This window comes from Rhipicephalus microplus, chromosome X, assembly GCF_043290135.1.
Source record: "Rhipicephalus microplus isolate Deutch F79 chromosome X, USDA_Rmic, whole genome shotgun sequence".
Classification (NCBI taxonomy): Eukaryota; Metazoa; Arthropoda; class Arachnida; order Ixodida; family Ixodidae; genus Rhipicephalus; species Rhipicephalus microplus.
Genome location: NC_134710.1, coordinates 4,077,287 through 4,102,516, shown reverse-complemented (window position 1 = coordinate 4,102,516; position 25,230 = coordinate 4,077,287). Strand labels below are relative to the sequence as shown.

General features: G+C 45.1%; 1 protein-coding gene across 6 annotated transcripts in view; it reads right to left on the bottom strand.

Annotated features, from left to right (window-relative positions):
* Positions 1–25,230, bottom strand: part of LOC119175625 (solute carrier family 15 member 1) — a 441,245-nt gene that overhangs the window by 193,772 nt on the left and 222,243 nt on the right. For all 6 annotated transcript variants that reach the window (XM_037426528.2, XM_075881704.1, XM_075881703.1 and 3 more), the window contains one exon: positions 14,066–14,153. In XM_037426528.2, coding sequence (XP_037282425.2) covers positions 14,066–14,153 — 88 coding nt within the window. The remainder of the gene's footprint in view (positions 1–14,065; positions 14,154–25,230) is intronic.

Sequence of the window (25,230 nt, the reverse complement as noted above, 5' to 3'; positions counted from 1 at the left end):
CAAACCAACCAATGCCGTCGGTACGATGCGGAACATAGAGAGTACATTTCACCCCCGGTACCCTCGTTTTACTCTGGTCCCCTCATCGTCGGCTGGGTCTATCAGAAAAACTTCTGTCTAATTGCACGGGGCACTACCTAATATTGCGTCAAGTAACACCTGTCACCTACGAGATCAGCCCCATCTATCCATCATCATCTACTATGCGGTCCAGTGATATTGTACACGTCTCGCGGATCAAGCCCTACAAGAATGCGTCAGATAACGACCTTTAAAGCACCGGGACGGTGCCTCCGCCGCCGGGGGTCATGCTACGTGCCAGTGTATGGAGTTGAAGAAGGCAATGCAGATAGACCGGCACGAGCTAATCTGTGTGGCTGGCGCTGCTCGCTTAACCGGCTGTATATACATCGGTGACTACCCCTCCGAGTCGGCCTCCTTCTCGTAACAATATTAAGTAATTTTTTGTTCAGTTGTGTAAGGATACGTGGGGCGGCTACTTGCATTCATTGTTATCACAACGTTGGCGGTCAGGCTGGATCTGTAAGTGATACGGTGTTTTAAATAGCGTGTGGCCGTTCGTGGTGCTATGCGGGCCAACGAAGAGAACACGTCACGGTGACGCCGCTGCATAAGTAGCGCTGTGAGCCGGTGGTGGCATTGTTTCAGCCCACAAATTAGGTGCACGAAGGAACAAAAATGACAGATGTACAATATTGCAGAGGGACACACGTCTATCGTGTTTCCGTGGGAAAGCGCTAGGAAGGACGTGTGATGCGAGCTGCCCTACCCCTCCTGTGGCATCGGCATCGTATCACTACCACTCTCTGAACTAAGGTGGACCGACGGCTCTCGTTGAAGAGCGCCTGTTTCCATTGGCACTGAATGAAATAAAGGAGGCGTTGCCAGAACTCATGAAGATACCGAGTTTTCACTGGGTTTCACCAAGTTCGGGCGATCCTGCATAGCGCTCCTGATCCCGAGTTTCGACAAGTTCTGGTGGCCCTGCATAGCGGCTCTGAAAGAACTGCTCGCGTCACCAATTGTACATCGGCAACCGGTATATATATATATATATATATATATATATATATATATATATATATATATATATATATATATATATATATATATATATATATATATATATATATATATATATATATATATATATATATATATATATAGGCACAGCGTTTTGACCTGCCATGCATACAATGCCGGTAGAAGAGCTATGCTTTTTTTGCTTCATAGAATAATAAAGGTGCATAGTGCAAACATAAACTTCAGGTAGGCTGGAACTCACCATAAGTCACAGCAACCTTTTAGTGTACCCCCTTTCTCTCTCAATCTCACCGTTCTGATTGTACAATAATTAGCAGGCACACTGGCCTGTTGGTCCCACCCGCGTTAGCACGCCTGATGCACAAGTACACACGATATACATATATGCACACACAAACTACTGCAGCTATATCATTTTTATTGAGTGGAGGTGCATAAACACAGTAGCAGCACGTATTCAGGAACGCAGGCGAAAAGCGGCGCAACGCCTGTACAGGCTTCTTACCGACGGCGTGACTACGCCTTTTCGAGGAGAACGGCTATGCAATGGAAGACGGATGTCTGACAACGGTTGTCGCATAGGGTGGACAACTCGGACTGCACTTTACTCCAGCACGCGCTGTCTTCTGTGAAACAAAATGTATGCGACGCTTCTTTCATATTCTGCGGCGATGCACACAAACTGGCCGCTGGCCGGCTAGGTTCCGACGACGTAGCGAAGCATTTTGCCTATCGCTTCGATATTGAAACCATTCACTCTACAGGGAGCAACCACAAACTATGCCACTAGCTTGATTTTCTTTGCCTCTGGCAGTGTTCTTCGTAGCTATTCGCAATAGGTGACCGGTAATATGGGAAATCGCAGGGAACTGTGGGATACGATGACTTCCGGTTCGACGCACCACGCAGATTGGCAGCGGTACCCACGCATTTTTGTACCGCTCCGTTGAAAAAAAAAAAAACACCTCTCCGTGCAATGTCGGTGTTTTAGAAGTTGCTTTTTTGTATTTGCTAACCATGACTGCGACAACAACAAGCTACAAAAGCCACGAACGGTAAGGAAACTTCTTTTATCGCACTAAAATGATCTGCGATTCTGTTATGCTGCGCGGGATTACTGTCAGTTTAGCTAGCAGGTCAGTCGATACAGAAGACAGTTTTCCTTGAATGATACGTTACTGCAGATGAAAAATCACCAGTTTGAAGATCTGAAGGGATGAAGATGAGTGTATATGTGGGCTATGAGATCGCTGCTTCGGCCGACATCGTCGGTCGATCGGCATGAAGCGCAGCACTTATTGAGCGCATTGAGATATATTTTTTCTCTAGTCTTCAGCGCGCTATATGTTGTATTTTTTTGTCTAAGCCAGATGTTTATTTGAACGCTGATCTTGGTCAAGCTGAGTGGCACGGTGGCACATGAACAATACAGTCAGACATACACGGCGCCGAATAATTGAAATCCTGCTCTTGCCTAGCGCACCTATTCCTTTGTGGGCCGTCCTGGCGCACATTTTGACCAAGATAAACGAATTAAACTCGTCCAGCACTTCGTATAAACCTATTCTTGAGTGAAGCTCTCGCGTTTTTTTTTCATATATATGGGTGCAATGGCAAGCGCTCATATCTTATGGCAGGTAGATTTCACCCATGTGCTCCCATAATATCTTTCCTAGGCACGCCTGCGCGACAATTTATTTCTCAAAATAACATTCGCAGCAAATTCATGCGTAAGCTTTTCTTTAGTGCATAATACACATGCACCTGTGATCAACTGGTCTTCGCACACCCTGGCTTCAACGTTCGGTACCCGAAGGCTACCTGTCGCTGTGGCTCTCTTCACAGCCGCGGCCCACCTCGTCTTCTTTTCTTCATTCATGGGTAAATATACCCGCGTTTGCCTTTTACGCTCGAGTTGTAGCAGGCAATGGCTGAACGACCGACCATGGTTTATCAGGAGAAAAATAAACGGGCGACCGCGCGCGCGCGAATCCTGAATAATCTGAAACTTGCGGTGGAGCGGTTCACCGTCGTCTACTCTTCGTCGAACCGGAAGCCGGCAGCAGACGGTGCATCCCACAATCTCCCGCTCTTTTACTTGTCACCTATACGGCACTGAAGCAAAATATCCGCGACGTGCAGGTCGGGAGGCTCACGCTCAAAAGCCCGCACGGCCGCTCGACGAAGGAACACGCGTGATTCATAAGCGCAACCAGATACACACAGCGCGAGCTTTTTACATCGCCTGTCTCCAGGCCCACCAAGTAGTAAGAAAAAAAACGTGAATGGTTAGCGAAAATCTGCAAGACAACTTTCGAGCAAGTTTTTCTTTTTTGAAAGCAGGCACTTTTTTGCGTTCACAGATGGCTTTTCTCGCTCGTCGTATGCAGCTCCCAGTTCCAGTGAAAGTGCATTCACTGAAGGTAAGCCGTGAGGCACGACGATGCCACTTCAATCTTTAAAAAAAAACAAAAACAAAGAGAGCATCTGTGCTGCTCGCATACATTCACGATTCACAATACTGAATAGTGGGAAGAGGGAAGGCAAAAGCCACCAAAGCAGCTCAGTCACGTGGTAAAAAGCTCTCAAACTGGGGTTAAAATCCCACGATAGAAAACTTCCTACGAAGTGAAACTCGATTTTGGCATCTTTTAGTACGTCCCTCAGAGGTGGTGGTGAAACTGTCATATACCGTGTTTTGATCGAACGCGAGTTAGTAATTCTAAACACGAGAGGGCTTCCAGGGGTCACGAGTCACAAACATTTCACTGTCAACCAGGTTTTGCTTACATTATACCAGCATACGTGTGGCACATACCCGCCCATGGTACACGGGTATGTGCCACATGTGTATGGCGGAGAGGTTTTGACAACGTACGGGACGAGACTGCCACTTTATGTCATGACCAGCGAGTCATATTTATCCAACTATCTTTGCTATACTAATTTTATAGCGAAAGCTGTTATGAGATCCCAACTCGGGTCCCGCGCAATTGTCCACCACCGCCGCCGCCGCTGGTGCCTGTAACCACATCGCGTGAAATTGGAGCAAAAACCTAGCACCAGTGACACAGCGCGGCTCAAACCCAGATTTGCTGAGTGCCAGCCCAGTATTCTACCACTGAGCTACACCGGTGCTTGTGACTTCTTGTCAAACTTGCCTTAGGCAGGCTTGATGTCGGGAAAGCAATCACGTTAATACGACTTATAAAGTGTTTAAAAACAGTGACATAACAACCAGTCGTCGCACAATGCGAATAGCGTAACGAGTGGGCCGTCCAATGCGCCAACCAATCGCAAAAGCGTGTTCTTGTTCCCTAGTAACTGTGGCACATACCCACTTCAGGCATAATTCCTTGTCGTCGTCGTCAGCCACTGCATGAACAATTGGCACAAAATTCTATGCAAGTGTTTAGCGCATACTACGCTTCTCAAAAGAATGGCGAAAATAAATAGTTAGCGAATGGCGGCCTACTACCCAAATAAACTTCTTAATAATGACATAGTGGGTATCAAGCAAGCGTGCTTGCAGTAGTTACCCACTGAGTGTTTAGAAAAGGCTCTGAAAGGCCGGTCTTTTAGCTTTCGCTGTGCTTCCGCGCAGGCCTGGGGTTTTCGTTCATCACCAGTTAAGGGGGTGATCACAAGAGCGCCCAGACGTAGGCGGATGGATAGATAGATAGACAGACAGACAGATAGATAGAAAGATAGATAGATAGATGGAAAGATAGATAGATAGATAGATAAATAGATAGATAGATAGATAGATAGATAGATAGATAGATAGATAGATAGATAGATAGATAGATAGATAGATAGATAGATAGATAGATAGATAGATAGATAGATAGATAGATAGATAGATAGATAGATAGATAGATAGATAGATGTCCACAATTTTGTTTTTATCTTGGCCCCCATCAATGCTAACAACGCAGAAATCACTGACAGTGTCTTGAAGTGTTCACCCTTATCATCATTCACGACGGAACTTCCTGACAACGACACGTTGCATTTGTTAGATTTAGTCCTGTTTATTAACTTTCCCGACCACTTTTGCTGGAAGTATAAACCGTGGTGGAAAAGCTATTTTACCGTTCGACTACTCTATTTCCAACTGGTGAAAATGGTGATTAATACCTCAGCTTTGCTCTCACCAAGCCATGCACTCATTAGGTCAGCCATAGGTTTGACCACCTGGACGCCTTTTAGCTTCAATTTTTTTCTCAGATTTGGGTACACGTTAAAGAACCCCAGGTGGTCGAAATTTCCGGAGTCCTCCACTACGGCGTCTCTCAATAATCATATGGTGGTTTTGGGACGTCAAACCCCACATATCAATCAAATTAGCTTCGATTTTTCATTCCTCACTGCTTTTTTGCCGCGGAATTTTCCTTCCTCATACTACTTGGTGCTCCAGCCTGCGTTTCCCACGACAGAGGCCCAAGAAGTATATTATGATGCCCAGATTGACACCAATCGAGACAACCTTACGAGGACATGGCTAAAGTAAACCTCATCTTCTTGACACCGTTTAAACTTTTCCGTTTGTATGCTCTTGCCGGTGAAGGAAAGGAGGATAGCCCCGTCGTGATAGTCTAGTGGCTAAGGTACGCGGCTGCTGACCCACAGATCGCGGGATCGAATCCCGGCTGAGGCGGCTGCATTTTCGATGGAGGCGGAAATGTTGCAGACCCGTGTGCTCAGATTTGGGTGCATGTTAAAGAACCCCAGGTGGTTGATATTTCCGGAGCCCTCCACTACGGCCTCTCTCATAATCATATCGTGGTTTTGAGACGTTAAACCCCACATATCAATCAATCAAGGAAAGTAGGAATGAAGCAACAAAATGCAGAAGGCAGGAAGGTTAACCAGAAAGACATCAGATTGGCTAACCTACAATGGGGGATTAGGGAAGGGGACAAGAAAGGCGAGAAAGAGGGAAAAGAACGAAGAAAAAGCAAAAAAAAAGGAGAGACTGACAATAATTTCACTGCAGCATGTAGAAGTTCACTGCAAATCAGAGGCGTTCCCACAAACCCGTTTTTCTCAAGAAACACAGCAGGGCTTTCACTGCCGTGTGGGCTGTCGAGGGACGTAGACGCTGCTGTAATCGCACCTGCACAGAAACAGGCCTATCATTTAGTTGCCGCAGTTGCCGCATTGCGTTGGCAAGTACTTGTCTGTCTGAGGCAAATCGAGGACAGTGGCATAGCAGGTGTTCGATATCCTCAGCATTGCCGCAAACATCGCATGCCGCACTGTCAGTCATTCTGATTAACCTAGTGTAAGCTTTAGTGAAAGCAACTCCCAGCCAAAGGCGATAAAGAAGCTTCCCGTCGATGTAAGCCTGGTAAAGGCCGGAGTTGCAGTGAAGGGTCAAGTTCGTGTAGTCTTGTACGTCGTATGCTTGGTGTTTTCCACAGTCAGTGTGAGACTGCGGGCCAATTGATGAATCTGCCTCGCCGCATTCGTTCTTGAAAGCGGAATCGGAACGCTGTTTGCTTCTTCATGTGACTTGCGAGCAGCATGATCTGGAGAATCATTTCCGCGTATACCACAATGCTCAGATAACCATCGAAACACAATTTCGTGGCCTTTCTGTATTTAGAGGTGCTGAAGTTTTACGGTTTGGTATGACAACTGGTCGTGTCATTCACGTCGGAGAACTGACCGCATGTATTGTAACGCTTGTTTTGAGTCAGAAAACACGGCCCATTTACTTGGTATTTCTTCAGAATTGATGATTTGCAGTGCCCTACACAAGGCCTCGAGTTCTGCCGTCGTGGACGTCCTTGTATGTGAAGTCCTAAAACGCCAAGTTGTCCCTTGTGATGGTATAACCACTGCTCCACCTGAACTCGACGACATGGTCAAGCCATCTGCATAAATGTGCACGTGGTTACTGTCGTTTAGGTCCAGTAGGCATAGACTCAGTTGTTTGAGGGCATGTGTCGGTAAGTCCGATTTTCTCCGTATTCCTGGGACCGTTAAGTAAACTCGCGGCCGGCTCAAGCTGCAAGGAGGAAGAAGTGGCTTGGATGCAGGTGCATATACGCCTCAGTAAACGATGAGCGATGCTTTCAGACAGTGGCACGTACCGTATGTCGTGCGGGGACTTTCAGTAGCGATGCTCGCCAGGTGGTGCGAAGGGGTCCTGGCATAATGCCTGAGGCGCATGCGCATTATCTCGGTAATAATACGCATCTTGAATGAGTGATCTTGAGCGATGACAATGTTTTCAGTCGTTGAAGCACTGCGGGGCAATTCAAGGCATATCTTAAGTGCTTGGGCTTGAGTGCTCTGAATTGTGCGCAAGTTGGTCTTGCCGGTGTTAAATATTGCAGGTATGCTGTACTGCAAGAAACCGATAAACAGCGCTCTGTAAAGTTGCAGCATGGATGGTATGGGCACTCGCGATTTCTTTCCTGCAAAGAATTTGAACATGTGACATGTTGCGATCAGCCGCTTCTTCACATAATTCACGTGTGCAGTCCACGACAGATTTCCGTCTATTAGGACTCCCAAAAACCTGTCGCTTCGGCTGAATGATATGTGTTCTCCGATTGATTTGTGAGGTTTAACGCCCCAAAGTCACCATATGATTATGAGAGACGTCGTAGTGGAGGGCTCCGGAAATTTTGACCACCTGGGGTTTTTAACGTGCGCCCAAGATATGTGTTCTCCATTAATTGACATGTTGTCATGCTACCACTGCACCTTTTCCGCAGGACACCTCGAGACCTCGTTTACGAAGGGTGCATGACGTTGGTAGCAGTTACGAAGGTAGCATGACGTTGTTGTAACAGCCTTCTGAAGGTCGGCGCGAAGCTGAAGCCTTGTCACACCTCATGTCCAAGTATATATGTCGTCAACGTAGATAGAAAGTTGTGCAGTGCTTGGTAGATGCTCGAGTAGTCCAATGAGGACTAGATTGAAAAGCTTAAGACAGAGTACTCCTCCATGAGGGACTCCTCGGCTGCCGGTGAACAAACCAAGAAAACAGTGTGCGAAAAGAAGCATACGTAGCCCTTTGTTCCCTATTCTACGAAAGTGGTCTATAACATCCCGCTGAACTGTGGTAAAGCTTGGCCAAACGCGCTGATGTCTTAATGATAGACTAAGACTAAGCTCAAAGATGACGGCACGCGCCTTTCTGCGCCTTACAGGCACTGCTGTTGCAGAGCACTTTTCGAGGAGACAGACGTCACGAGTCGAGAAAAGGGCAGGCGCTAAGGAGAATTCCTGGAAACTGAAAGGGGCCCGGCCACACTTTTGCAAGCAGCCATGGAATGAATTCGCTGCATCACGAGTTCAGCGCAGCAAAATGTCTTGGAATCCGCAAGCGAAGCGATTTTCGCATGCTGCCCATACATTCTTTCTTGTCTAGCCCCTACGGAAGCGCTGGAAGGTTAGCGGGGAGGCAAGGCACAGAGAATGGTAATGTTACGCACGCGCCGTGATCCTGAGCACTCTTTGTCTTTCTTTCTGCAAATGTGTAGCTTTTCAGTGGATCACGTGCACACACGTGGAAAAAACGTGGCCTCCGGCAGTGGCCCCAGTACGAAGTGTGTCATGCTCAAATCAGCCAATATAGATGGCTGCGACGAGTGATTTTTGACTTTGGGGTGTCATTTATCGAGAAAAGAGAAAGCAATTTTCGGCTGACTTTGAAAATGCATTGTGAATTCCACACCGCACGTTGGCACTATAATATCTGGCTCGCGTCGTCTGGGGAGCCTCGAGTACCCATCAGCAGCACTTTTTAACCATGCTTAAAGAGTTTTGCAGGACCCTTTAAAGATTGCAGCAGACGTGAGCATCAGAGCACTTTCGATGCATTTGACTATAAGTAAAACTAACTTCCTTCACAGCAGTTAAATGTTTAAACGGAATTAGTTCACGCCCCTTGAATTCATCTCAGATTGTATTGAATATTTCAGTAGTTGATCAGTTTTTTGGTGACGGCGACTGTTCTGAATGCGCTCGTGCGTAAGGTTTTTTTTTGTGAAGCTTTTTGACTAAATTTTGCTTCAAGTTAGTCTCCTTTCTTTCGTGTGTTCTTTTTTCTCACTAAACCTACGCTTCATTTTACAAGACACTCAAGTAAGCAAGCACAGTTTGTGGAATGGGCTGACAAATAGCAAGACGGCGGCGCAGTGCTCCCGCCGGAAGATATTGTGTGTCTGGTAACGCTGCTGTGGCACAGCGAAGAAATTTGCCTGAAATCGGCGGAGGCTTGACGGGCCAGCGTGGTCAAGATGGTGGGTGATGTACTGAGACAACGACAGAAAGTCAGGTTAAATAACTTCTGCCACAGATGACAAGAAAAAAGGCCGCCGTCAGCGCAGGAACGAGCTACAGCAGAAATACACATCCGCTGCTAATATGAAAAGTTTGGCTTCAATTCATGATCCAGACACATAACGTTCCCGACGATTCAGGAGAGATGTCTTACTTGCACTCTGGGGCTTCCCAATGCCATAAGCAAAGCCAAGCATTTGCACGAAAGTGTAGTTGGGTTCACTTCAGCAACTGAACAGTGCGCTTTCCATGCTCGGAACGCGCCTTGAAAGGCTGAAAGCATATCGTTATGCGCACTTGATTTTCTTTCGGTCTTCTACGAACTCCAGTGGCTAAACCACTTACAGTACAAATGAAACTAGCGCACAAGTAAGAAATATGGCACGTTGTTTGTTGCTATTTTGTTCCTTAATTGTAATTTATTTAATGAATAAAAAATTAACTTAGGGCTTCACATTTTATGCGTCTTGGCCTCTACACAAGTCCATTTTACTGTCAGACATTGCATATATATCTAAAGCAATGGTCAAATAATCAGGAGCCATGGAATTACATGGACATGTGTTACTGCCCTTAAGTACGACAAATGTTTTTTTTTTTAATTTGAAACAAATCCGCTAAAAAACTCAATTATGTTGTGCTCTTCTCGTACAGATTTTTTTTTGCGGAAGACCTAGAGAACAGGCTCGTGGTAACTGAAAAAAAAATCACAGTTTCTCAAAAAGGGCGAACCAATCAATGCGGTAGCAACAAACTTGAAATGATTGCAAAGCAAGGCTAGCATTTTTAGGAGCAATATTAATTGCTGTAAACATGCGACTGCCAAGTAACCAAGTTTCCTGCGGCACGGCCACAGTAGATGAACCACAACAATGCTCGTGCGTAGTGACGACGTTGATAAGAAGTGCCTCACGTGGGCACTACATGCTAGTACTGAGGGCTATACGTTGTGTGTTGCCGCTGGTAGCGGTTTGTTATGTGTACAGCGGTGGTGCGGAGTTGCCACTGCCGAATTGGAAGGATTTCAGAATCATTTCACGTTTTCGCGACCCGGTAATTGAATGGGAATGGAATTAAGCACCTTTTACTTGGTATGGAATGGGAATGGAATTACGTCTTTTATCGAAAAAAAAAGAGCCCGTTTTCGTCTACGTGCTGTTTTTCAAACTTCAATCGTTAGCAAATCAGAACCTCGCATTTAACAATAAAGCAGCATTTTATAATGGCTTGACTGGTTACAAGCACAATACACTTAAGAGCAACGCGCTTACTACAAGTGTGTTCTTATATTGAGTGTGCTCCCGTGAAGTTTGCCTCTATTTATCGCGTAACCGCGGTCGAGCGGAACTACGGCCGCCGCATGCTCTTCCTCCCCCCTTTTCGCTTTGTGATTTTTCTTGCTCTTGGCGGCCTCCGAGCTGCAGTCCCTAGCCGTCTGCTGTCTTCACATCCTTCACCGTCTGTCTGCTAGCTTCTGTGATCGTCGGCCGACTATGACGCATGTTCGAGGAAACGCTTTTCTGGGTTGTGATGTGTATCGACGCTGGAGCTATGCTTTTGTTCTCTGCCTCACCTCGTATTCCCCCCCCCCCCCCTCCACTAGTGTCATACTGTGTCCCCCCCTTCCCTGTCTAGACACACGAGCACCTTCGCCCGAAACTCTGTCGGCGAAGGTCTCTAGGTTAGAGCAGCACACAGTCGTACTCAATAAACTGTGTGCATTTTCCCTCCGTACTGACAGAGAGAGAGAGAATAAACTTTTGAAAGCATTCGTTCCGAAAGCCGCCTGAAACAGGAAAGCCCTGGTAACCACGGCCACGGCGGCGCCACCCCGACTGCCAAAGAAAACCCACGCGCTGAACTAAACCCACGTTCGCTCTCTTCGACGGGAATGGGGGAGATGTTGGCGGCTAGAGAAGCACTACCACAATACCTTCTCACAGAGGCTCCAACGTCCAGTGGTTCACGATTTTGCAGCTCATGTTTGTGAAGTACACAGGTAGACAGCAATCGTCCTATCTAATTTTTTTTTTTTAGAACCAACCGTTCAAAGAGCTGTCCAGTCATAATTCAGGTTTTAAAACTAAACGGCAAATCGCTCATTCAGCTCTTAACATTTTGTTGTGAAATTTGATAAATTAACTAAAAATAAAAATTTTTAGCACCTTGTGGTGCTTGCGACCTTCGCTGAAGCATTTAAAAAACTCGAGAACGCTTAAGCACTTCTAATGACTTCAACTTAGTGACCGATTGCCGAACGTGTTCGCAAGATCGTGCGTTCGGAAGATCAAGTTCAGGAGATCAGACCTTCCTTAATCTTGAGCTGAAAGCTAGTCGTCCCTCACTCTCAGTGCTCTAGGGTGGAATGATTTTATAGTTTATAGATTAAAGTTATCTTTATTTTCAGTAATTTCGCTTGGTTACTATGATTCGACACATATTCGTGTTCTCATCGCCAAATAGAACATTGGGGAGTATTTTTCTACACCATAATAGTTACTACTGTAATATCTTGGTCAAATTAGCCATGTATCCTTGAGTACATGCTCTATTGAAGTCGAAGGGACAATGCTTTCTCTAGGTCCACCTTTAGTTAGCCAAAACCAAGGGTAGGTGTGATGTAAAAGTCTGCACAATCTGCCAATATGTAAAAGAGAAACCATGACATAAGTCGGCGTAGAAACAAATGTATTATCCCTACAGATACTGAAGGGAGAAAAAAAAAATATTTTCCCACGTTGGTTCTACTTAATACCCCCCACCCGCGAAAGAGGCGAATATTCTATGCACGGCTTGATCTTTACCTCACGAGCAGTTTAGTACCTGACAAACGTAATTAACCTTTGCGAGAAGAAAGACCATTGCATGCCTGCGCACCGGCGAACTCAAAATTCTCTTCACCCATCCACGCTTGCGAAGCACGCTTTACAAGCGTGAGTGCTGACGATCACTGCGACCCTGTGTTCCGTATTGGGTTCAAAGGCACAAGGTGCCCGAACAGTGGTGCACTGTTCCATCTAATGCCAACACATACAGAGCGTCTTGTTCCCCATTAACCAAATTTTAGTTTTCTTCCCATGCACGACCGCTCGAGATGCGGGCATAACTGCTCTTCTGGAACACTACTTTTGTCAACACAAAAATACGCAATGTCATCAGTTTAGCATAAACAAATTTAGGCCTAAACAATTTAAATATCGTCCAAATTCGTCCAAACATACTGGCCATGCAAATACTGTATGTAGCCAGAAAACTGATGCTATTGAAAAACTGATGCTATTGGTGGTTTTACTGCACGAGATATGCCACTAAGCTGCTAACCCTCGACATTGGTAACGTGTTTTACGTATTTTTGCATATCTTAATGCATCTCATGACACTATGTTCATATTGTCGTTCATTCTGTTGTAGTTTAGGGAAAGCGGCTACCCAGACGGCGCGCTGGTATTGGTTGGGGAAAACATTATAAAAGAGGTAAAACGAAAAAAAGTAAAGAACCCAACAAGCATGACGAAATGCCTGTAGTTACCCCATACGTTCACAAGGCATCCCATAAATTGAAGATAGGGGCCAGGCTTGAGCTGAATGTTGTGTTCTCAGCCCCAGTCAAATTGAAAGGAATGTGCCAAAAAGTGAACGACCCCGAGGCGAATAAAGAAGAATGCCGAACACGTCATGATAAAAAATACGTTGAATGTGAAGTAGACATCGTATACTCTACCCGACTGACATGTGGCAAAGAATACATTGGACAATCGGGAAGATTCATCAATTCAGGAGCGGCTCTAAGAGCATCGCTATGCATATCAGCAGACTGCCATCACAAGTAACCTTTCTATGCACTGCAGAGAGTGTTGGTGCAGCCCGCTGTTTGAAAAAACTACAATTCTGTCCAAATAAAAAAATAAGACTACACGCGAAGTTTAAGGAAGCCTTTTACATATCAGACAAAGAAAGCGCATGCGTCAGTTCCAGCTCCATTGCACTGATCCCCACGGAAACTGAATTCATCAGAAGCCAGAAATAGCATTTTAGTCAGCATACTCGGATAAGCACTTTCAAGCAGCACGATATCTGGTAATCGTAATCACCCCTCGTGTTTGCATCTGAAGACCGTGGTGCAATTGTCAAGCCCCACCCTTTTCGTAAATCGACTATTCTCTTTCTGGGAAGCCTTCATTATTACAAGTTCTCTCCATAAACTTCAGTTGATAGTTTGCGCTTATGTATACTGTCCACTTCTCATTTGTCTCCACCCTAACTTCGTTTTCCGCAGAAATTGTTGCGCGACTTTTTTTTTTTTCAGTCAGGAAAAACCAACTAGCCAAACACCTCACATTGCTAACGTTTGGTTCAAACACAGCTGACCAAGGAAATTTACCTTGATTACCTTCTTTATATATGGCGATAATTGTGCTACGTGACCGAGTGATGAGCGAATGGACTATTTCCTTGTTCAGTAGGAACAAAAATGTTTACAAATTTAAAAGTGCAAGAACGCGCAAGTGCTAGTTTGTGTGTATTTAACACAAGTAACAAACTGTGGGTGAGTTAGATTATAATAAGAAGCGCCAACATAACACAAGGGCTGTTTTCATTTATTTAAAGCTGCTGCTGGTGTGTTATCTGTGGCTGGACAATTCATCAAAACAACAGCAGCTTATTATGGGGAATGAGAAAAACGCTCCGTACTCACTTCGCATGCCATAGTAGGAGAAACGTTCACAGAACTCATTGCCGATGATGAAGAAGACAGCTTTAGGGTACGGCTTAGACTCCGGCTCCTGCAAAAGCAAAATTCGAGGGTTCTTTTTAGTGTGATAAGTAGCGCCACAAGAGTATACAATAGATACACACCGGGTGTCCTGGCACTGTACTATATTGATGGAAAGGACAGATGTCTTTGTGCTAAGGTAAGCTAAAAGATGTCGCTGTTCAGTGACACGGCGAGATCTCTGAACGGTTTAGTGTGTGCCCGTATAGTGAAGATTCTGATGGCTCTGACGGCACAATCACAAATTGTTGGCCTTTGTTGACGAATGTTCCTGTCTCTATAGAGGCTGATGCGGCACCCCCAATTTTTCGTGGGTGGCCAGCAAAGCCGCGCGTCTTGCATTCTGGCCTGACCTACCTAGACAGCGTGCCAAAAATGCATCGTTCTTGGTCAAGCGTCACAAAATGTTGGCAGCAACACTGGTCCGACGTCGAGAAAGCACGTTCACGCTATCTTCAGCCACATCGCGCAATGTAGGCTAGCGAGCGTTGGGCCATTGCGGGCTAACCAGCGTTTATTCGACATGGGCTTGCTGTTATTGAGCCGAAGTTGGCAAGCCGTCACTGGGCCTATGCAAACTAGCCGATGCTATTGTGGTGTCGGCCTCGCCAACCTCCTCGGGAACCCCCGTAGTGACCGCCTGCAGCCACGTTGCTTTAGCAGGGCTGATTTAGCGTGTGCTAAGTACGTAGTTCCGTTGCATCGTCGTCTCCACCTTAGATGAGTACACCCGTGGTAGTTGCTCTATGTCTACATTAACTTCATTAGAAATTGTAATACACGTGTTATCAAATGAAATGGCTGCATGAAGATTTCTATATGATAATTACCTTTGTTAGTGTACCCTAAACCAGCACGGCTGAATAGCTTATTGGCAGATGAACATCATTCACCGACTGTATGCGTAAAATACGCTATAATGATAATGATTGTTTGACTGGGGTTGTAGTGTGCCATTGAGAACCATGTATTTGAAGATTCACGCAAGGCCAACAAAACTGTATTGTCTCCAATGAATCTCAAAAGCGTGCAAGGTCTGCAGCGCCAACCACGCATGCGTCTGAGGTAGCACGTCTAGAAGATCATGAGCATTTTATTCACATATATATACACACATCAGCAGTTTTATTGGAATAATTATGCCACAAAGGAATATTTAAACATTCACACATACCAAAGCCAACATCTAGAAAGATGTCAAAGCCACCATATTCCTAAATAAACACAGCAACATCTTGATCGAAGATGGGATGAGGTGAAGAATTACAAACCGTTCAACGTTATTAGCGGCCTGTCCACAGTAAATATTTAAAGAAGAGTGTGAAAAATAAGAATAAGGAACAACGGAGAGTTTTCGTCTTTTGTGGACGATGTTGTGATTTGTAGCAACGACGGTGTTGAACCACAAAATAAAATAGTAATTACAGATTTAAACGAAGGAAGCGTGAATGTGGGATGAAGGATGGCCAAGCAAAAAAGTGAAGTAATGTTCCAGTGAAAAGGCATGCTTAGAAGAGTCAGACAAGTAATTCAAAATATCCAGGGTGTGCACACACAAGAAAGAAGTCACAACACCGCATATTGTGTGTTTTTCAGAATGAATGATCTAGCTCAGGCTCTTGGTTATAACCAGACTAGCAGATTTATGTCTACGGGTGGGCGAATTATTTACACAGGAGTTCCCCTAAATTTATAATATTTACCAAAAAATAAGACTCGGGACCTTCCCATATGTAAGGCCGTCGCAACACACTGCCGGCAGTTTAATCACTCTCATTCTTGCAGAGTAAATTTGCAATTTTTCCACTCAACGTATGGGCGAGAAATACACACACGCACAAAAAAGAGCTATTACGAGTGCCGAGAATAATAATACGAGTAGTTGAACAAGATCCCATAAACTCTACGCCTAAACTAGGTAAACATGTGCGCATGCACTGCTTATCTCAGAGTAAGATTGTAACGAACGGAAATGAACAGCGCATGGTAACGGAAACCAATAGTGCGAAAGCCTCTAACGTGCGCCCACTGAATCGGTAGAAACGTGAACGAATAAAAATTGAACTGCGCCATAGCAACAGACTTCACAAAAAAGGATGGTCAATAGCAGATGCGTGATTAGAATATATGATGACGAACAGTTGAGAAGAGCACTCAACACGCGGCTTTATACATAAAGCGAGTGAGACCAATATGAAACCACAAGGCTATACTGGTTGCATGGATGGCGCATGCGGTGGTCTCTGTCCAAAACGCTTGTGTGATTTAGCAGCATATTCATCTCACTGTTTCGTGGAACCACTAAACATGTCCTCATATCCACAGACCTGAAAAAAATTCGGACAGTTTGCACTAACAGGTCGCAAAATTTTTGGCATATAAAAACACAGTCCCGTTGCCGCTCATACTCCCCTGTCGACCATAGCTTCGAAAAGCGCGGCTATCTCCTCGGTAGTACTTTCTTCGGACGCCCCAATGCTGTCTCAGAGCAATCGGGCGCAGCGAGGCTGCACACTGTAGAGCGATGGAATAGCTACCGCGCATGCGTGATTAAGCCATGCGGTGCCGTATCTGGTCTCACTCTTGGGTGCCCGTAGTTTCAAGCTGCCTTCGGACGATATATGCTCAGTGTCTCTAATGCGTGGCGGTCTCCATCGCCTTCTTTGCTCGGCGATTACTGGCAAGTGGGAGGGTAAGTTTCGTGCACCACCACTGCCGTTTTTATGGCACTACTTCTAGAATAAAGCATGCACCGCTAACGCACGCGAGAAATTCTGCACGTAGGGCAAGATGGCTGTGCCTGCTCTTCGAACCTTTCTAGCCATCGGCCTGCAATATTAAACTCATTTAATTCAGAATATTCGATTGATTGATATGTGGAGTTTAACATCCCAAAAACACCATATGATTATGAGAGACGTCGTAGTGGAGGGCTCCGGAAATTTCAACCACCTGGGGTTCTTACGCGTGCACCCAAATCTAAACACACGGGCCTACAACATTTCCGCCTCCATCAGAAATGCAGCTGCTGCAGCCGGGATTCCATTCTGCGACCACTTCTGAATAATGCACATATTCCATTTAAATTTAAGAAATGATGCTTCGGCAGCAGTATACTGTCAATAAAATAGTCCCGTTGATCAGATCTACTGTCTATTTGTGGTGCAGAATGCTTAGCCAAATGATTTACAACGTTCTTTCATGTTTTGTGTAGCCGAACACAGATAATGACGCTGAATTCATTCGCTAGTTAGAAAAACGGGGCAAATACGGCCGCGCGTCAAGCTGGGACAGGTAATAGGGGCATTGAAGAAAATTCGATTGCAGCATATGTCGAAAGAAAGTGACATATTTTTGACCAAACACGCAACTGAAATGTGACTTTGTATGAGCTCGATTTAATGGCGCACTTGAAGTTTCTACAGTACATGTACTATTTTTTTATAACTAGATTGAGCCATACGTGCTTGCGGTAGTGTTAGCGAGAATGCTATTCGCTGTGCATGTTGGCAGGCAGTGCATTCTGTGTAAGCGTCAACGTTGAGATACGCTAACGTTAACGTAAGCGTTGCCCGCCATTGTAAAACTCGCTTATGTGCTGTAGGGGTTCGTCAGTGTATATTCATTCCCATTATACTCTTATAATACACATAATGCGCACATAATAGGAATGATTGGTCTCCGATCGAAACAACGACGAATCAACAGTTTTGGACAAGCATACACCTTTTACCTATTTGTCTACGGCATAAAGGACAGCTCTTTTGTGATATATATATATATATATATATATATATATATATATATATATATATATATATATATATATATATATATATATATATATATATATATATATATATATATATATATATATATATATATATATATATACATATATCACCTGGAACCCGATAGAATAATAGGAAAGAAAGATTTTCGTTGGTTTGGCGCATATTTTCACTAACGTTTCTTCTGTTCGACCAGACTTTGTCAAAAAAAAAATACTGGCTGCGGCGGCTGCATTTTCGGTGGAGGCGAAAATGATATAGGCCCGTGTGCTCAGATTTGGGTGCACGTTAAAGAACCCCAGGTGGTATAAATTTCCAGAGCCTTCCACTACGGCTTCTCTAATATTCATATGGTGTTTTTGGGACGTGGAATCATGACTTTGTCAAAGCAACAAGTACATGAAGGTTGGCTTTCTTATAAGCACGCCTAAATGAGATATGTTCACTGAAGTTATCGATAGCGATATTGCCAAAATAAAAACGCGGTCGCACACATGCAATATAGATTTATGCGCGCACGCTTGTTACTCGTGGCAGTGAAGTCAGATTACAAACAGTAAGATAGGCTGCACACGCAGTTGATATGGCATTACACAGTAGTGATGTGGATCGGAAACCGTAACTCAGCACACACCACTAAGATCTTATCTTCAGATCAATTGTTCTTTCCCTTTTAAACTTGCCCTCAACCGCCCTTCAAACACGTTAAGGTTAATATAACAAAACGCTCAAAAACAAGTCGGAAAAAAGAAAAAAAAAGCAGAACTACAAAGCACAGACACTGATCATGATACAACGTAGTACGTTAGCCCGTAGTCTGGTACGATGGATATGGAGGACAATGAGTGATTACCAAAGGAACCCTTGAGGAAACATGCAGAATATTTGAACCAGAGCTGCCCATCCCAAGGAAGACCAGACTATGATTGCTTGTGCTGAGTGGCAACGCTCGTATATATAGTGTGACTGGGCTTTCGTTAGTACCAGATGAAACACTCTTATACTTACAGATTAGGCAAGACTCGCGGGCCCCTCGATCGTGATGTGAAAGAAAGCCTCACTCAAGTATAGTGGGCCGAATATTTTCAAAATAATGTCCAAGTAAGCGAATGTGTTTTGATAATAGTAGGTAGGAAGCTCATTAGCATGCGATCCATGGTTATTGAAGCGCAATCGAAGTGAATTTTCCTTTTGACAAATATACTGTTCTTTGCAAACGGTGCATTCAAGTATGTGTATATAATGTTAGAACTATCACAAACAAACCTCGAATGTTAAAGGTGAAGTCTGATAACGTGCTAATGGTTTTCTGTGTCGTATGTATATGTGCCCACACTTTGCATCAATGCTTTGTTGCAAGGCTCACAGCCAGTTATTCCTTGCTTTTTTAGTTTTGATGACGTTAGGAAGTAACTAAATAAATAAATTATTATGTATATAGGAAAAAATAAACATACGCTTCGAAAAAAAAACATTTTATAAAAACAGTTTTTCAGAATCGTATATTTATTTTTTTTCTATTTCTATGGCAACCAAATATGCATATAGAGTCAAGTAGATCCTCCGTGAGCAATTACAACGTGGTTTATGTCGACGTTTCTGCCAGAGGCTGCAGGCCAGACTCTGGCTGAAACATCGAAATAAACTACGCTTTGACTGCTCACGGAGTATCTTCTTGACTACTTGCAATGCCACGGCCACTCCGCCACCATGGCTGTATATATATATATATATATATATATATATATATATATATATATATATATATATATATATATATATATATATATATATATATATATATATATATATATATATATATATATATATATATGGGGGGGAGGTGTGTAAGAGGCGTCAACCTGCTTCCTCAGATAGCGTATACATGGTTCCATACCAGTTTGTTTTCCTTGTTTATATGCTGACAGTGCTACCCCTTACTTTGGAACCTCTTGCCACAATGAACGTGGCCAAACAGGCGTGGAATGAGAGAGGCCTAATAAAGACACTGACAGCAATATTGTGTTAATGCTGTGAATATGCAATATTATAGTCATAAACAATCTAAATTTGCTGCGCTTTTTTACCCACTGCGACACTGCTATTGGCAGTGTAATCGGAGTCGACAAGAGAAGAAAAAGCCCCTTTTGCTTAGTGGGCTCGAGAAGCTGTTGTTAATTCGAACGTAATGAAAACCATAAAAATTTAGGCAGGTGGTGACAACTTCCTGTAGTATGTGACGCAGTCGCTCGCCAGTCAGGCGCATTCTTTGAAAGAAAGTAAATTGTGGGTTTCGAAAGAAACTTAAGAAATCTGTTGTCTAAGGCGTGCAAGCAACGGCGCCTACAAGGACGCCGTCTTGCTAAAGATCGTGCAGAGTTGGCGAAAGCAGACAAACTGGACTCGTGACTTTTCGCAGCGGCATTTAGTCAGCATTCGAAGCACGATTCAGCCGTGTCTGCCTACTTCCACAAAAACAACGATGTCGGATGGCACCTTACCAACAACAGATATTTGGGAGGTTCGCCAGGCATCAATTAGCGCTTAGAATGACAGCTGAAGAAATAATGTGGCCCATAATGCATGAAACCATAAGACAATAGTCGCAAAGAGCTCACGAACAAAACGATGCATTTATACCTAACTTGAATAAACCAGAGTAGCAATACTTTCTGGTATCAAACCTGCCAAAATAACTATATGAATACTTCCCCGTGGTAATATGGTCCCCTTAGCTAATGCTTGCGGAAATTCAGACTATACCTGAGGTGTTGGCGTATCGCACAACACTATACGCATTAAAACTTGCAGCTGTGTGAGCTGGTTCATATCTCAAGGCAAACGGGTGTCCGTTTGTTCTCTCCCATTTTTCTGTGTCCTTGTCTTCATTTGCTTACGCCATCGGTTTACGTTGAGACTACAAGCATGGCGTCCTCATCCACATGCTGCCGAGATGAAAGCCGCGTTTTTCGGATCATTAGTCACTGTTTTTCGGGTCATTATTTTCGAAACGCACTAGAAAATACACCAGACAAAGCCAACTCGATCAATACTGCTATTCATGTTGAATGGCCTCTCTACATAAATACGCAGAGCAGCAAATACACGCAAACGCAATGCCGACTCAGTCCACAAACGTGTCGTGTCACTTAGCTTGAATATAACAATACCCTTTAAAAGGCTGCTTTTACAGCTGTGCGAAACAGCGGATGTACTATAAGCAATATCAGCGTTTATTTTTCTTTGTAATGCGATTGGTTTCCACAATTTTACGACCAGCACATGTCCAGTAGTGCACACAATTTTAATACCACTCAGCGTTAGCTGACAGGCATAAGACCCATATTGCACAGGTAAACGAAATTGAGTTCGACATTGAGTTTCCACGGAAGGGGCAGAAAACGTTCTATGTAATGTGCCACTCGGTTGATGTTGGCAGTGAGTGGGGCGAAGGCTATATATACTTCTACGTGTGCCCACACATCGCGTCAAAAGTAAAACAATGTAGTATATATTCTCCTTTCAAAATTTGTCTAATTTTGTGTTACAAGCACCACAGCAATATCTGCGAAGAAGCTCTGGACGTGTTCTCAGCGTCGGACAATTATACTTGACGTAAATATTCATTTCCACAAGGAATAACTTAAAGCATGTGCAGATGGTCCTCATAGAGTAACTGCGAACACGTGAAAGTAATGGTCAATACTAACCATTGGTCATCGCCCCGCCGCGGTGGCCTAGTGGCTAAGATACTCGGCTACGGACCCACTGGTCGCGGGATCGAATCCCGGCTGCGCCGGCTGCATTTTCGATGGAGGTGGAAATGTTGAAGGCCCGTGTGCTCAGATTCGGGTGCACGTTAAAGAACCTCAGGTGGTTGAAATTTCCGGAGCCCTCCACTACGGCATCTCTCATAATCATATCGTGGTTTTGGGACGTTAAACCCTACATATCTTTCAATCAAATAACCGTTGGTCATCGGAAAGCAACTGGTGGGAGTAACGGTTTTATTTTTCGGGGGCAACTGGAGCGAGTAACTGTTCATCCCCCGAAGGAGGAACTGAAAGAATACTGACGGTTCCTCCTGCTGCAGTCCCTCCTGTTCGGGGTGTAAGGGGAGTGGCAATGCAATTGCTCCCTGCAATTGCTTTTGAATAGACTTGCTTTCCTTATAGGGTGTCACTCCCATGAATGACTCCTCGGGAGCTTCTTCATATGGGAGGTAGTGCAGGAGAACACCATTAGCATCAAGCAGACACGAATCCAATGTGCCCGCAGCAATACCAGTCTGCGTCCAGCTCTCGGCGCTGACATCAATAACAGCTGTCCGGCTGCGCCCGATGGTTTGACCGCCACTCTTCCTTGGGAGTTCAGGTCTTTCAGTCCATCAACATTTGGCTGACAAAACAGATCGTTCTGCTGTGCCTTGAGTAGGTCCTCTCTGCTGAAGACGATGCCGTAGGACGTCACAGGGTATACGAGGTATGCGCCCTCACCCGAGGCTGTCAACTCAAAAGTGACTTTACCTTCGGGGTTCGCGCCGTTTGACCCGTTGGAGCCAGAGTGTGATGTGTGCGTAAGATCGGCAGTGCTCCGGTATCTGCGGTGGGAAAATAAAACGAGGAGGAGGCCAATGCGGTGAGCTTGGAAGGGAGACCACAATGGTGTGTCCCCCTTAAAAAAAAGGAGGCGCGTGCGGCAAAAGAGGAAGGAATGGGACAATGCTGGGCGTTCGACCGAGCCAGGTTACCGGGCCCGAGGGTCAACGTGTGGGACGTGGTCCACGCGTTCTTGCGACGGGCTCAACGTGGCCGCTGACGTCTGCTGTCTGACACACCCCTCTTTACCAAGGCTCTAGGTTTCCTGGTGCCTTCTGCAAGCCGTGGCCTCTGCAAGCAAGCCTGTACCCCTCGGCTCGGCGCCACATTATCGCCTTGCCCAAAGTGCTTGACTCCTCAACAGCTGAGCTTGTGTCCACCTGGGACTCAGCTTATGCTAGGACGTTGAGACCATCAGAGATTATAGTTTGTTTGCTTTTGTTTGCTTTATTTGCTGCGTGAGTGTGTGTGCTCGTCTTTTTCGTGTTTTTCATAAAGTGCAGTTTTATACCCGTGTAACACGTGGTAACTTAAGTGAACTTTGAGCGAGTGTACTTACGCCCACAAAGTGTCATTTCGGCGGTTCGTTGCTACACGAGAAAGCGAAGTGTACTTAGGAAATGATGACAGTGGTAACTGTCTGTTTGCAGCGGAATATGTATTGTTATTTTTGCGCCCGTATCTCATCGTCAGACCACATCGTCTTCGTTGAAGTAGCACCAGCGGCACACGCCATCGTAAACGACTAGAGAACGACTCGCGTACACATGTGCAAGTGAGCCTGGAAGTAAACAACGCAACGGGCGCAGTCATTGCACACCATGTACTGCCGCATCCTCCTAGCGGACGTGGCCGCAAACTGGCCGAGGGTGAGAGCAGCAAGAATTTTGTTTGATTTACGACGTGTTAATACATATCAGTATCCGTTATAACAAAAACAATAGTTTAAAAATGGTATGAGCGCCGTTTTAGGCACAGCCTATTCTGTGCAAGCCATTGGTACTGAAGCACACTTCATCGCAGTGAAGGGAGGTTGAGGAACTCACTTTCCGCAAGTGTACTTTGCAGCAAGAGACACTAAACTTGCTCGTGTGACAGCACTCAATTGATACTCGTGGCTAAGTTTGCTCGCTCGAAGTGCACTTATGTTGCCACGTGTGGCAGGGGTATTAAAGCTGTGAAGAGCCTCGTCATTTTCTCACGGACGTTGTCGTCACTGACGCAACATACTCTGTAGAATACGAACATTCCAAGAACCTCATCACAATAGCGCTCAACGTGGGGCATGGCGCGTTGCGAGGTTGAACTGGTAAAGGAAACATGTATTTAGTGAGCTGAGCAGCATCGCGGAGATGCTAGGCCTCGGCGTAGAGGAACCGAAGCAGTGGATGCGAGAAGGGGAAGCTCGTGAGAGAGAGGATCGTGTCGCCGAGCAGGAGGCCCGACGCGAACAGGCGGAGGGGCGTGCACGTCGCGAACAGGAAGAGCGCGATGCGCGGGCACAAGAACATGAGGATGAGCTGGCATGCGAGAAGGCCGCGCTGGAGGCGAAAATTGTGTTGCTCCGCTGGCGTCTTACGGAAGTTGAGGCGCGTTATGGTAGGTGTAAAGACATGGCAGTGGTAACTGCAGTGTTACGTGCCATCCCAAGTATGCTTTGCGCATACAACGCCAGTTTTTGAAAAGAAACAAGACAGTCTTAGTCAATTTCCTACGATATTTGTAGTGGAACGCACAGGGCAGCTAGTTCCTAAAAATAAGTTGACTGCACCTATTATACTTCCAGTCAGCGACCAAAAAGCCTGGAATAGTCTGCTTGAGCCCCTGTAAGTACAGGACAGCTTCGAGAGCAAGGAGGAAAGAAATGTTCTATGGGATGAATTCCTTTCCAGAACCCCTCTGAGGCAAAGTACCTTCAATGGAGAGGATACACTGTGGTTAAGCAACTCTAGCGTTGAAAGCCTATCCGTTAGCATCCATCATTACGCCAAACGTCATACGAAGCGTTCCGAGACGGTCATCCCAGAGCCTTCGGCTGAACGATATGCTCCACTAGCAGATAACCTGGGCGTGACTGACGGACATACTTCTAAGTCATCTAAAGAAAGGATGATAAATACTGGTGAAAATCTTGATGGCAAAGAAGGTAGTGTCGCGTTGAAACATTCTGAGACTAGCACAAAAATGCGTAATCTGAAATCTAGTGAGGATTCACAAGAAAGGAAGCGTGACTCATGTCTGAAGAATAAGGTGCAAAAGGCCGGCACTGGTTGCAGACGTCGTTACTTGAGCGTCAAGGCAGCTGAATCTCCATCTGTATCATGCAAGGCAGAAACTACTTTCACTGGGACGACACATGCGCTGCCGCATGATTTACTTCTGCAATGGTTTGCTTTGCCACCGAGAGATAATAGGATGTTTCTAGATGGGTGCACATGATTGCAACGCCTACATGCTCCAGAAAGTAAAATTGAGCTTGCGTCATGCAACTGGAAGGTGTTTGAATGGACTGTGCTCCATAAGTTCTCCATTCCGAGGCTCAGGTGTCTGTCTTTGGTGCGCCTTTATGAAAATCGAAGAAATTGTGCCCTTTGTTTTGTGTGGGACGTGATTACTTGAATGTCGTGTTCAACTAACCGGCAGCTGTCTTGAATGTTATGGGAAAATGAACTGAACTTTTCGTGGTGATGTGAAAAAG